Source organism: Petaurus breviceps, unplaced genomic scaffold (assembly GCF_028583685.1).
Source record: "Petaurus breviceps papuanus isolate PSGF00001 unplaced genomic scaffold, PetGlider_PUasm1.0 90925, whole genome shotgun sequence".
In the NCBI taxonomy this organism is placed as follows: Eukaryota; Metazoa; Chordata; class Mammalia; order Diprotodontia; family Petauridae; genus Petaurus; species Petaurus breviceps.
Window position 1 is genome coordinate 3,685,863 of NW_027187380.1, and position 12,858 is coordinate 3,698,720.

Consider the following 12,858-nt stretch of genomic DNA (forward strand, 5'->3'; position numbering starts at 1 on the left):
GAGTAATAAAAAAGAACATGGAAAAGAATGCTTAGAAGAAAACAGAAGGTGCTTCAGAAGCAAACACAGACCAACTGGACATTTATTACATATCTAATTTACCAGATTGCATGTAATGAAAATTAGCAGTTTCACATGCAGTTCTTTTCTTTTCGGATGAAGATAAATGTTTTTGATAATATTTGTCAAATTCATACCACCCCCATCTATTTGGGTATAAATGCCCAATATATCAATTTTTGAAGTTTGAAGCAAAAGTGTGTTTCCCTCCCCTCTTCCCCCATATATAGTTTGTTTCACTAAAGTATGTGCCTTATGTATTACTTTTCTTTAGTCTTTCTATTATCTTTCCAGTGCCTTGCACAATACTCTTTATACAAAGCAAATCACTAATTCCCACTGGCATTTCTTGTCCTAAATCCCTTAGGAAAATTCATGAAGTTTTTTTGCTTAAACTCCTAGAATTCAAAGAACTAAAAAGTTTCAGCTTCCCTGAAGTGGAAAGGGTAGATAAAATCTTTTGATTTTAATCATTGTAGAGAGAGTACCCAGTATGCATCTCTCTCTGTTTTAAGATTTACAACTTAAAATGCCTTGGGGTACTTAAGTATTTTTTCTACCCACCCAGAATGTTTCTGGGCGGGACTGGGATTTTTCTAACTACTGTTCCTTTTCAACCAACATGGATATATTTAAGAAGGGAACCTGAAGTGATGTAAAAGCCAGTACAAATATAGCCAAATAAAATGATCATTTGTGTAATGATAGAAAAGAAGATAAATTATATGCAATATAAGATTAGCTAATGGTTTCAGAACTGACCCTGAACAAGCACGTTCATTCTTCTCCTGGATACACCTGGAATACCTTCACCCCACCCTACTGTTCTGTTTTAGAATGTAAGCTCCCTGGGGGCCAAGGTTGGTCTCTTAGACTTCTCTGTGAACCTGCAACAATGTAAACATTTAATAAAAGCTGACTAAAGATTGCTATTTAGTAAATTTAATCAGAATAAACTTTCATAATAAATTTGAAAAAAAAAGAATCTTTCTCTGAAAGGACACTGTCAGGTCTTTTGCAGGCACTTAACTCCAATTGCCCCTCAAAAAAAAAAAAGGAACTTAAACATAAGACAGGCTTACTTAAGAGATGATAAAGGAACAGAAAATCCTCAACAAAGCAATTAGAAGAGCTCTTTCCTCTGCCTCTTGGGCTGTCATCCTGGGTCCTGTGACCAGTTTAGTATGTCCTCTGACACTCACATTCTTCTTCCTTGGGTCTGTGTGTTTTGGTGTTCTATATGGATCTGGTTGTTGTTGAGAACTCAAAGGGGCTTCCTTCATTGCAGCACCAGCAATTTGTGTCATCTATGCACTGTTCTGTGCTCAGGCTCCCTCCTCTACCCCCTTTACACGGCTCCCATCCTCTGCCATTGGACATACTTATTTCCTGTATGAAGTCCCAAGCTATTCACCTCCCAAGTGGGTGCTGATTTAGAAGGTTTTGGTGTTTTCTAAGCATTAGGTTCTTTCTCTTTCCTGTAAGAGATCTGGGTGGGGAAGAAGGAGCATGCTATTTTCTGATAGGCACATTTCCTCTGTGCTTGTGTGTGTGTGTGTGTGTGTGTGTGTGTGTGTGTGTGTGTGTGCCTGTCTTTCTTTACAGATTTATTTCTTCCCATTGAAGGAGAAGTTGTAGTTGAATTATAAAATTTGTGTTTTAAAGAAATCTGTTTTGTTGTTGTTTGTGTCTGACACTTATTGAAGTGTTATCTTGGCAAAGATATTAGAGTGGTTTGCCATTTTCTTTGCTCATTTTACAAATGAGGAAACAAACAGCGTTAAGTGACTCTCCCAGGGTCACACAGACAGTGTCTGAGGTGCTATTTAAACTCAGGTCTCTCTGACTCTGCACTCAGTACTCTATCCACTGAGTCACTTGGCTGCCTGCATGTATTATTATTTGCTTCCATTTCTATCTCTTCTGCTGGATCCTGTAAGTCTGAGAGATTTTTTATGTAAGTACAGCTCATATGGGTGGTAGCTGTGGGGCAAGCTGTGGCAGAAGTTAGCTTTTCTTGGCAAATAGTGGCAAAGAAGTTGGACTTTGTCCCATAAAGAAGAATAGCTAGTTCTATACTGAAGTAGCTAAGCTGCTACTAAAAGTCTAAGGTTGTTTTTTTTGTTTGTTTGCTTGTTTTTTGGAGGGGAGAAGGCAAAACACTTGGGGTTAAGTGACTTGCCCAAGGTCACACAGCTATTAAATGGCAAGTTCTGAGGCTGGATTTGAACTCAGGTCCTCCTGACTCCAGGGCCACTGCTCTATTCACTGTGCCACCTAGCTGTCCCACACCTTTCATTTTTGGACTAGTAGTGGTTAATAGTACAAAACATCACACATAGTAGACACTTAAGTATTTGCTGAATTGCAGTGAGTAAATTCTCTTGTAGACTTGAGTTGTCATCTTAGGTTAAGTGTTGCTGGCTTTGTCCACAGGTGGATTATGATTCTAAGGAGATCACATTCAAGGCTATTCTGGAGGACACAACGTTGGAGCAGGCAACAGGGCTTCTCAAGAGGGTGAACGGCTTCTGCTGCTTATCTGTGAAGGTCAACATGGAGGGTACATACTCTTTTCAATCCTTTATTTCCCTCCCAAAGTTTTACCACATTCCTCTTCCCCATCCTTTGCCTTCCAGCTATTATTCTCCATAAGATTCTGTTCCTTTGGTCATTGCACACTCACTCCCCACTCAACTCCAGAGTCAGGAACAGAATCTAGAGCATGCCCAGATTTAGTACGAACAGGCAATTGAGATAGCTAGAAATCCTTTGTTGTTGTTGTTTAGTCTTTTTCAGCTGTGTCCAATTCTTTGTGACCCCTTTTGGGGTTTTCTTGGAGAAGATAGTGGAGTGGTTTTCCTTCTCCAGCTCATTTTACAGATGAGGAAACTGAGGCAAACAATTAAATTACTTGCCCAGGGTCACACAGCTAGTAAATGTCTGAGAAGAGATTTGAACTTAGGACTTCCTGACTCCAGGCTCACTACTCTATCCAATGTAGCTGCCCATTTCAGTAGAAATTCTTCTATTTATCTCAATTCTAATGAACAGGAGAAAGAATACTAGTTCTAGAATGAGAAAACTTTGGTTCAAAACCTGGTTTTGATACTTAAGTGTGTGACTGGGTAAGTCATTTAATTTCTCTGTATCTCACTTTTGTCATCTGTAAAATGAAGGGTTTGGACTACACAAACAGTCCCTTCCAGCCCTAAAGCTACGATTCATACTATAATTGCGTGAGATGCTCAAATTTAGAGTCATCTCCACTTCCAATGTTCACATGGACTATTTGTGCCCACCCTGTGGTAGAGCCTTCCAAGCTCATCTTGGTCTGATCAGCCATAATCAGACACATTGTACCTTGACCCCAACATAGAGATGGCATTTTGGTCCTTTTTGAGCATGAAGGAAGCAACCATAACCATCTTTTTCTCTTGAGTGTTGACTTCTCTTGAGTTTTTCTAGCATCTCTAGCCTCCAATATACAATGTCACTGCCCTTCCACATTTTTATTGTTCTTTCTTCTCTTCCCATTATTACCAGGTTACAAGAGACTGGTCCAGGACATAGAAAACAAAATAACTACTTCAGGGGACTCATTCTATATCCGGGTCAACTTGGCCATGGAGGGAAAGGCAGACGGAGAGCTACACGTGCAGTGTAATGACATCCTGCATGTCACTGACACCATGTACCAAGGTCAAAGTTGTTGGCATGCCCATCGGGTCAATTTGTACAGCATGAAGGACACAGATAATGGCACCATCCCCAACTACTCACAGTGAGTTGCCTGTGCCAAATGTATATGCCACTCATTCATTCAACAAAAATGGATTGGGTGCCTGCTATATAATCTCAGGAGCATGGCATAGGTGTGGTACATCCCTGAAGAGAATTTTCTGGGCTTAATTTTGCATAACTTTGCCTAGAATGTGCTATAGTTACCAGGGAATAAGCCAAGGTCCCTTTAGGATGCTACAAAGTTTCCCTTTCCTGTCATAGCTTTGTTGCCTCTGGGCCATAAGCTAATGAGGAGTGATGAATGACCACAAAGGATTAAAACAACTTTCTCCATAAAGAATTTTTTATTAGACTGTTACCTGTTACCTGCAAGTAGTTGTTAGTAATAACATTCTCCTTTAGACCTTACTGGGTGTTTTTTGGGTCATCTTTCTAATGTATTTATCCTGTATTATTGTATAGCATAATTATTTGTGTATTTATAGTAAACTTCTATGGTCTGCAGTTCCATAAGTTCAAGGCAGATATAAACTTTGAATCTCCCCTAGAAGTTAGTACACTAGTCAAAACACAGGAGACATTTCATGATTTTTGTTGTTGAATTTCTTATGAATCTTTCACATATAAAGATCTATCATAATGGAATCATGGCTGAACATTAGATGATTCTGTTGAGAATACATTCTAATCTAAAATTCCTCTAGATTATTATGTTTAAGCATGCTTAAGTAAAAAGTCAAACACTGCAGTGTCATATGTGTTCTAGAACAAGAATCAGCAGTAGACCATGAGACTTTCAATGCAATACACACTCATAGCAAGGATTGCAACCTGTGGAACATGAATGGGGATGGACCTGTAGGGCCTATCCTATAGGTTAGGTGCAAAACCTCCACCAACAATTTCTAGGAAAATGTGTGGTCTAAAAGTCTTGGCAGTTTGAAATGAGGAACAATTTCCTTCTTGTCCACTAAGAAGGGCCACTGACTCAGTGGACCTTTAATAAGACATGATCCTTACCTTCCTCCTTTCTCTCTTTCAGTCTGAGTGAAGCAGTACTATTTAGCCTCTCTCTGGAAGGCTAGAAATAGGGTTGGGGCCCTTCCCTCTATCTCCCTTCCTGAAGCACGGCAACTGCTCCCATGTGGCCCATAGAGCAGTGGCTTGTCTAAACGAGCTTGACCCTGAGCCTGTGACAGATTTTTTTTTGCTCTATGTTTCTTTCCCAAGCTAAAATAATAACCAGATAGTGATTCTGAGATGACTATTTCCACCACTGGAGACAGCTTAGTGAGTTCAAGAAGTTGGAGCTCCTGGGTCTCTTGGTCAGGGCTGTGGCAGCAGGTGAGCGTTCTGCACTTCTGGAAAACGTAACCACCAGCAGGAAGATGGGTCTGGTAGTTAGTCTGGTTTGTACCTGTAGAGAACTATTTGCACAGTGAAAAGCCACCATGAAATCTGAAGTGATGCTTTAGCAGTCTCACAAATTGTTTGACATCCTAATAATTTTAAGTAATCTCCCTGGAGAGTACAACAATAGTTGTACTGCTACTGTCTGTTTAATTTTTTTATTTCAGTGCGTGCTTGTACATCTTGTGGTATTGAGCATTTCTTTTGTGTAGAGGAAATAAATATAATTTGGAACTCAAAATTTTAAAAACTCATCTTAAAAATTGCTTTTACATGCAACTGGGAAATAAGGTATACAGGAAATGGGATATAGAAATCTGTCTTGCCCTACAAGAAAGTAGAAGGCAGGGCATAAGAGAGGAGGGGTGGGGTAATAGAAGGGAGGACAGACTGGAGGAAGGAGTAATCAAAATCATCTTGGAGTGGGGGGAAGAGAGAAATAAGGAAGAAATTTGGAACTCAAAATCTTGTGGAAATGAATGTTGAAAACTAAAAATAAATTAATTAATTAAAAGCTAAAAAATAAAAGGAAATAAATAGCTGTCCTATACTTGATATATACTTAATACCTTTGTACTCCACACTTCAGGGAAACCCAAGACAAGATCTGAACTTAATCTTTAAGTAATATTTCCTGGGACTCCAGAGTAGGGCCATATGGAACCAGATATAAGATAAATGAGTCCAAGGGCCCCTTGGTAAAGAGGTTGAGCACCCCAGCCCTCTGAAGATAGGTTCTTTTGTCTCATTGTGTCTGGCTTTTTACAACCCTGAGAAAACCATCAAGACAAGAAATAGTTTGCAGCCTTGCTAAATAGTTATTTTAAATTTCATCTCAGCTCTGTGTTGTTCAAATAATTCTATCCAGGTCCCTATCTTGTGTAAATCCAGACCAGGCACTGGGTTCATCTTTCTGCTGGTGATCATCTTCTCCAAAAAGCACCAGAATTGCAGAATATTCACTTGCTACCTGACAACTCCAACTGAAGGACCCCTGAGCTCCAACTTCTTGAACTCACTAGGCTGATTCCAGTGCTGGAAATGTTCATCTCAGGATCACCAAAAGGAGATAAAAAAATAAAACAGAGAAGGCAGCCAGAGACCCAGGTTAAAGCTCACCCATTTGAACCACTGATCCAGTTGCCACATGGGAGTAGTTGCCATGTTTCAAGGATAGGAGTAGGGTCCCACCCCTGCTCTCACTCTTCCAGAGAGAAACTCAGATAATGCTGATTCACTCAGCTTATTGGAAGAGAGAAAGGGGCTAAGGTCAGGATCATGCCTTATTAAAGGTCTGCTGAGTCAATGGTTTTTCTTACTCAGTGAACAATAAGGGAATTGTTCATCATTTCCAAATGCCAAGCTCTTTAAGCCACACATGTCCCTGAAAATTGCCAGGGGATCTCCTACATATGATCCATGGTATGGTCCCTACAGGCTTACTCCCATGCATGCTATATTGGATGTAATTCCTGCTACACAGGGGTGTGCTGTATCTCACTATGTTCTAGAGTAGTCTGGACGATATCCCATCCTCTTGGGTCCCAGTCTTTTTTCCCTCAACAGGTTCTTCTTACAGCTCCCCATTGAGAGTGGTTACACCAACACCAGAGTTCCTAATGACTGAGCCACCAACTCATTCTCTTCTCTTTTTTGTGGCAGGGCTCAGCTGCAACTCATCACCCTCATCCAGGACATGACTCAACAGATCACAGTCACCCGAAAGGTGAGAAAAGCTGGAGGGACAGGAACATTTAAGCTAACTTTGGCTGTCTCTATTCCCAAGTCACCAAAAAATCTATGGGTAGGGATTTGAGACACAAGGCCCAACCTTCTCTTGGGGCCCTCTCCTCTTGTCCTGCAGTTATTCTCTCCTGATCCATTGGCTGATCTCCCCTAAAATGGGGTACTAGAGTCATGGAGGCAAAAATTTGATCCACAATACTTTCCCTCTTAAGGGGGTTCCTAGACTGGAGCTTAGAGTTTTCTATAGCATAGCCTCTACGTGAAGAGGATAAATTGCCATCCTAAATGAAGGTTTATATAAACTCCTACACCCTGCTCTTCTTTATCTTTTCATAACTGTTATTTTCTGGTCCCAGAGCTCTGCTGATCCCAGCATCCTGGGTACCGACAGTGACTGCCTGCATACTGTAGGCATTATTCACTGACTCAGCTCTGTGCATCTGCATATAACATAATTTTTCATGCTATCATTTTCTGGTTTTGTTTGCCTTCAGTTTACCATTCTATGGCTATTCCTCCATCCTACTTTTATTTCTTTTGGTTTTTCTCTCTCTCACCCCCTCCAAATCCATACATAAGCTCCTTGTGGAGAAGGACTTTTTATTTTGTTTTTGTATCACTGGCACCTAACACAATGCCTTGTACCTAGAAGGCACTTGCTAAATGTTTGTTGGATTGGATTGGAGGCAGCCAACCTAAGAGGCTTCCCTTCTGCCATTTCTCTTTCTCCCTTTTCCTATAACCCCTGGTTGTCCTATCATTATACCCACCCCCATGATACAAGTGTGGAGACTTTCAGGTGACCTGTGGGATGGGGGAGGGAAGGGAATACGGGAAAGTTACTCAGTGATGCCAAGATTGGCCTTTACTCTCCTGGAATGTTTTATGGAGATAAGACTCTGGGGCCCCTCAACATACTCTCTGGAACTTTAACCTCCATCTCTTCCCTTTTTTCTCTCCCACTCACTGTTTTTGCAGTCATCTGGGGGACAACAGAAATTAGTGCGCATAATTAGCATGGACAAGACCAAGACCAACCCACTGTGTTCCTCCTTTGATGGGAGCCAGGCTGAGCCCAACAGGGTGGAAGGTGTGACCAGGGTTCATCAATGGCAGAGGGAGGGTGACTCTGAGATAAGTAAGGGACCATTACCAGACATAAATTTCATCATGAAGGCACCATTCCCCTGTGACTAGCTCTGTGTTTCAAAGAGGATCATGAAAAACAGAAGAATAATGGGCTTAACTAAAGAAACTGGAAAATAGGACTAAGATGAGAAAAGTTTTGGGGAGGGATGATAGAGTCCTGGTGGCCCAGTTTTACCCATTATTTTTTCCTTACACAGATTCATCTATGGTATGTTTTTGGGCAGAGAGCTGTTTTACACTAGTGCCTTATACACTGGTGAAATCCTACAAGCCAACCAGGCCTCGACCTGTGCTCTTTGTGCCTATGGTGGTTGGAAGAATCCTGAGCGAGAAGCTGAGCCTCCTCAAGGACTTTGAGAAATGCCCAACAGGTATTTCCTCCTTAGCATCTGCCTTCCTAGCCAGATAACACAGCAGTGCCAAACATAATTTCCTGGGAGTTAGACCACCTCCGTACCTTTGTGATGTGAAGAAATATATATGTTACAAGGGGCCAGTGAATGCAAGTCTAACCGGGGAAGTGCCACTTTTGAATAGGATCAGATAGATACCTGCCAATCAATTAATCAGTCATCGAGCACTTATTAAGCACCTTCTATATATCAGGCACTGTGCAGGGTACCAGAAATATAAAGACAAAAATAAAATAGGCCCTGCTTTCCAGGAGCTTACATTCTAACAGGGGAGATAAAAAGTACACATATAATTTTGTACACAATATATACAAAATAGATAGATGGTAACCTTAAAGAGTACATTATTAAATTAACACGTGGAAGGAATGGAAAAGGCAGAAGTTTCCCTTAAGCTGAGCCTCAAAGAAAGCCAGGGATTCTAAGAGGCAAAGGTAAGGAGGAAGAACATTCCAGGAATAGGGGAGGAGATGTGTATTAGAACAGACGGTGGCCACTGGTGATAAGAGATGAAGTGTTGAGAAGCAGCAAGTAAGACAGTGTGTCTAGATCATAGAGTGTGTGACTCTAAATGTAGATGTTTTTTTTTCAAGGAGTTTAGCTATGAAAGGAAAAAAGAGATAAAGGAAAATAATGAATGAGGATAGTAGCATCTCATAAGGGATAGGGAAGACATGATACTGTTTGTAGACACCAAAGAAGGAAATAGTAGATAAGGAAAGCTTGAAGATCAAAGGAGATAGTAGGGGTAATATATTGGGGAAGATGGGAGGCAGTGGAAGCAACAATATATGTAGTGGCATTGGTTTTTGTGGGGGGAAAGTTCACATCTTTTTTAGGGATTGTGGTAAAAATGGGAGATTGTGGAGGATGGCAGATCCAAGATGTGCAGTGAGGAGAGAGGGAGAAGAAATATCTCATGGAAAATGGCATTAATTTTCTCTGTGAAGTATGAGGTAAGGTCCTCAACTGAGTGAGCAGGGGAGTGCTATGAGAGACTCATGGAGAGATGGAATTTTGGAGCTGCTATGGGGTGAATAGGACAGAGAATCAATTAAGGAACAATAGAATATTTGCCCTGTCTCAGCAAGGGCCACTTGAGATGAGATAACATAAATTTGCAGTGGACCCAACCACCACAACTGCATGATTTTCTCCAACTCCCTTTCATTATACAAGTGTGAGTGAAGAAGGTAGGTGATAAGAGTACCCCAAAGTTGGGATTTAGTGAGATGTGACCACAACAGGACAAGAGAACAATGGATTCAAAAGGCTTGGACAGTATCGAGTTGGACTAGATCATTAAAGGACTGAATTTGGAAAGGGAGGAAAGTATAGCCAGAACAAGGGCGATGGCCTTGGAAAGTACTAAGAGACATAGGGATTGGAGGGCATAGTGAGGATAATGCATAGTTCTGGAAGAAGGAACAGGGAGAGAAGGAATGATAGGAGACCAATCAGATAAAAGGATTTCAGAATTCTTGATCATGGAAATGGAACACTTGTGAGTGGTGGCAAAGTCACCATCTTTGTGTGTAGGTGAGATGGGAGTAGAGGAGTAAGTTGAGTGAAATGAGCAGACTGAGGAACTGGGGGTGGGGGCTGGGTTAGGGTGTTCGAAGGAACATTGGCATGTTTGCTAAAGTCCCCTGGTATAAGGGTAGGATGTGAGGGAAGAATAGGAGGGAGATTATGAGACAAGAATTGGACTCTTTAAGAAAGATGAGATTTGAATTGATTCATAAATATGAATAGTCTGAATCTCAAAGGAGAGAGGTTGCTGAGTGCTGATGGTAGATGGAGAATCCAGATCTGGAAATCAGCACAAGAAATTTTTTTAACCCTTCTCCCAACCAGTGATTGGTGGGGAAAAAGTATAAAAGAAGCTAGAGTGATGTACTATGAAGATTTTGTGTACCCTAAGACCACTTTGTTAGCAATGAAAACTTGACAGGAACCTGGAATGTTTGCTAGTCCATTGGGTCAGATAGTACTACCGATTGGGTTAGCACCCCAGCCACTGGGATGCAAGTGGGACTATAATTTAAGAAATAGATGGGAAAGCATTCAAAATCACCTTGTAGTGATTAGTTTGGTACAGGGGACATCAAAGTGAGTAGCCCTCCATGCTTTGGTATCCCCAAAAGGCAAAATACATTTAAATGAATCAGCAATATTAAAATGCTTCAGTGCAGATTTTATTGACCAACCAAGTGAACAGCCCACAAGGGCACATGAAATATGAAGATATGAACATTTTTGTTATGTGCCAATACTACAGCAAAAGCAAATGGGACATCATGTTTCCTCTTTGTCAACAAATATCCTTAGCTTCAGTTTGGAATTATGCAAATAAAGTGACTAAAATATCCACATCCTTTGAGTCAGAGGGACTAGTACTAGTCATATCCCAAGGAGGCCACTGAGAAGAAGAAAGTTCCCGTGAAGATATTTATATCAGAACTTTTTGTGATAGTAAAGATCTGGAAGCAAAGTAAATGTCCATCGATAGCAGAATGTCTAAACAAACAGCAGCACACAAATGTAATGGAATATCACTGTGCCATAAAAAATGATGAATGTGATGAATTCAGAGAAACATGAGAAGATTCACATGAACTGATGCAGAAGGAGGTAAGCAGAAGAACACAGTAGCTACAGTGACTATGACAATGTATGGAAAGAACAACCACACACACACACCATGCACGTGTATACACACACATTAGAACTGAATGTTGTAGAATTATAAAGAATAAAAAGATTTTGAAAGAGATATGGGAAAACACTCCTACCCTGCCCCACCCCTTTGTGGAGGTGGGAAGTCCACAAGTGTTAAACTTCACTTTCAGATTTTTTAGATGTATTGATTAGTTATGCTGCTGTTTTCCTCTTTCCCCCCTGTTTTTGTCCTCATAAAAATACTATTTGTTATATGGTATAGATCTCTGGGAGGAAGAGGGAGAAAGATAGTAAGGGAAACTATGATGATGTACAAAAACCATAATAATGGGGCGGCCAGGAGGCACAGTGATTAACAGTGCCAGCCCCAGAGTTGGGAGACCCGGGATCAGTTCTGGCCTCAGATACTTGGCACCCACACAAAATAACTGGCCGTGTAACCTTGAGCAAGTTACTTAACCCCAATTGCTTTAAAAAAAAACCATAACTCTTAACTCCAAATAAGAGAACTAGGTGAAAATGTAGAAGGAAATGTAATTGCTTCTGTCTAAAGAAGGAAAGACCAAAGAATCTGAAGACATTGAAACTCTACATTTGACACAAACCTTAGAAATGTTACCTAATAATGAAACAGATGGCAAAAATAACATTGATGTTTGGAATGATTTTGAAAAGGAGAGTAATGCTCTTAGGCTGGAATTTCAAAAGCCCTTTTTGAGTTTAATGATGCAAACCAAACTGATAGACTGATGATACTAAAAGAGAGTAATTTTTAAAAAATTTGATTATCTACTATACCATTCTCCCAAAACACTTGGCAGAGAAGATAAAAACATGTCAGGATCTACACACAGCAATACATGCTGTAGCCATTGCCATGGGAAAGGAAGAACAAATGATCAAGGAGAAAAAAAGTAGCCAGGGACCCAGGAGCAAGCTCTGTAAGTTGAAACCCCTGCAAAAGCTGCCACATTGCCAAGGTCACCATGCCACTGGGGTAGAGAAGGCCAACTCTTCCTCAACCTCTCTCTAAAAGTCTCATATTTACATGAAGTCACTTGGAGTATGAAGCAAGAGAATACTAGTTACATGTGTAACAGGTGCTCTCCCAAGGACCATGGTCAGAATTGCCCTTCTGCCTTCTGGTTCAAACACGTGAGAGCTTTGGGGACTGCTTCTGCCTCAGAGTTGAAGACTTTGTGCTTTTAAATGATAAAGAGCAGCTTCATTGACTGTTGGACAGGAAAAACTGATGACTCAGTGCGTGTTTAAAAGAGAACCTGGACACAGAGCTCTACTTACCACATGGGAGAGTTGAAACAAGAGACAGAACAGGAAGCTGTCTCTTTCAACTAACACAGCACCTTCATCATGCCCCACTCCACAACCTGCTGATAATGGCAGGGGAAGATCAAAGCACCACAAAGGGTTTTCCATGTCATACTAAAATGCCCATTTAATTTTGGGCCAAGAATAGAACAGACTAACCTTATTTCCTTTTTGGACAGATTTGTTAAAATAATAGATCAGAGGAATGATGTATTAGTTGTTAATGGTTCCATGTCAGCTTGGCAGGTGTCCACTGGAGTACCTTGGAGATCTGCTCTTGACCCTCTGCTGTTTAAAATTTTTCTCAATGACTTGGATAAAGGCA

General features: G+C 40.8%; 1 protein-coding gene across 3 annotated transcripts in view; it reads left to right on the plus strand.

Moving 5' to 3' along the window:
* CARD14 (caspase recruitment domain family member 14) overlaps nt 1–12,858 on the plus strand; it is a 94,461-nt gene that overhangs the window by 73,600 nt on the left and 8,003 nt on the right. For 2 of the 3 annotated variants that reach the window (XM_069076095.1, XM_069076096.1), the window contains exons 14-18: nt 2,497–2,623; nt 3,607–3,844; nt 6,877–6,940; nt 7,939–8,050; nt 8,307–8,480. In XM_069076095.1, the coding sequence (XP_068932196.1) occupies nt 2,497–2,623; nt 3,607–3,844; nt 6,877–6,940; nt 7,939–8,050; nt 8,307–8,480 (715 nt within the window). Of the gene's footprint in view, nt 1–2,496; nt 2,624–3,606; nt 3,849–6,876; nt 6,941–7,938; nt 8,051–8,306; nt 8,481–12,858 lie in introns of those variants that run through there. The other variant, XM_069076097.1, reaches the window with a different exon arrangement.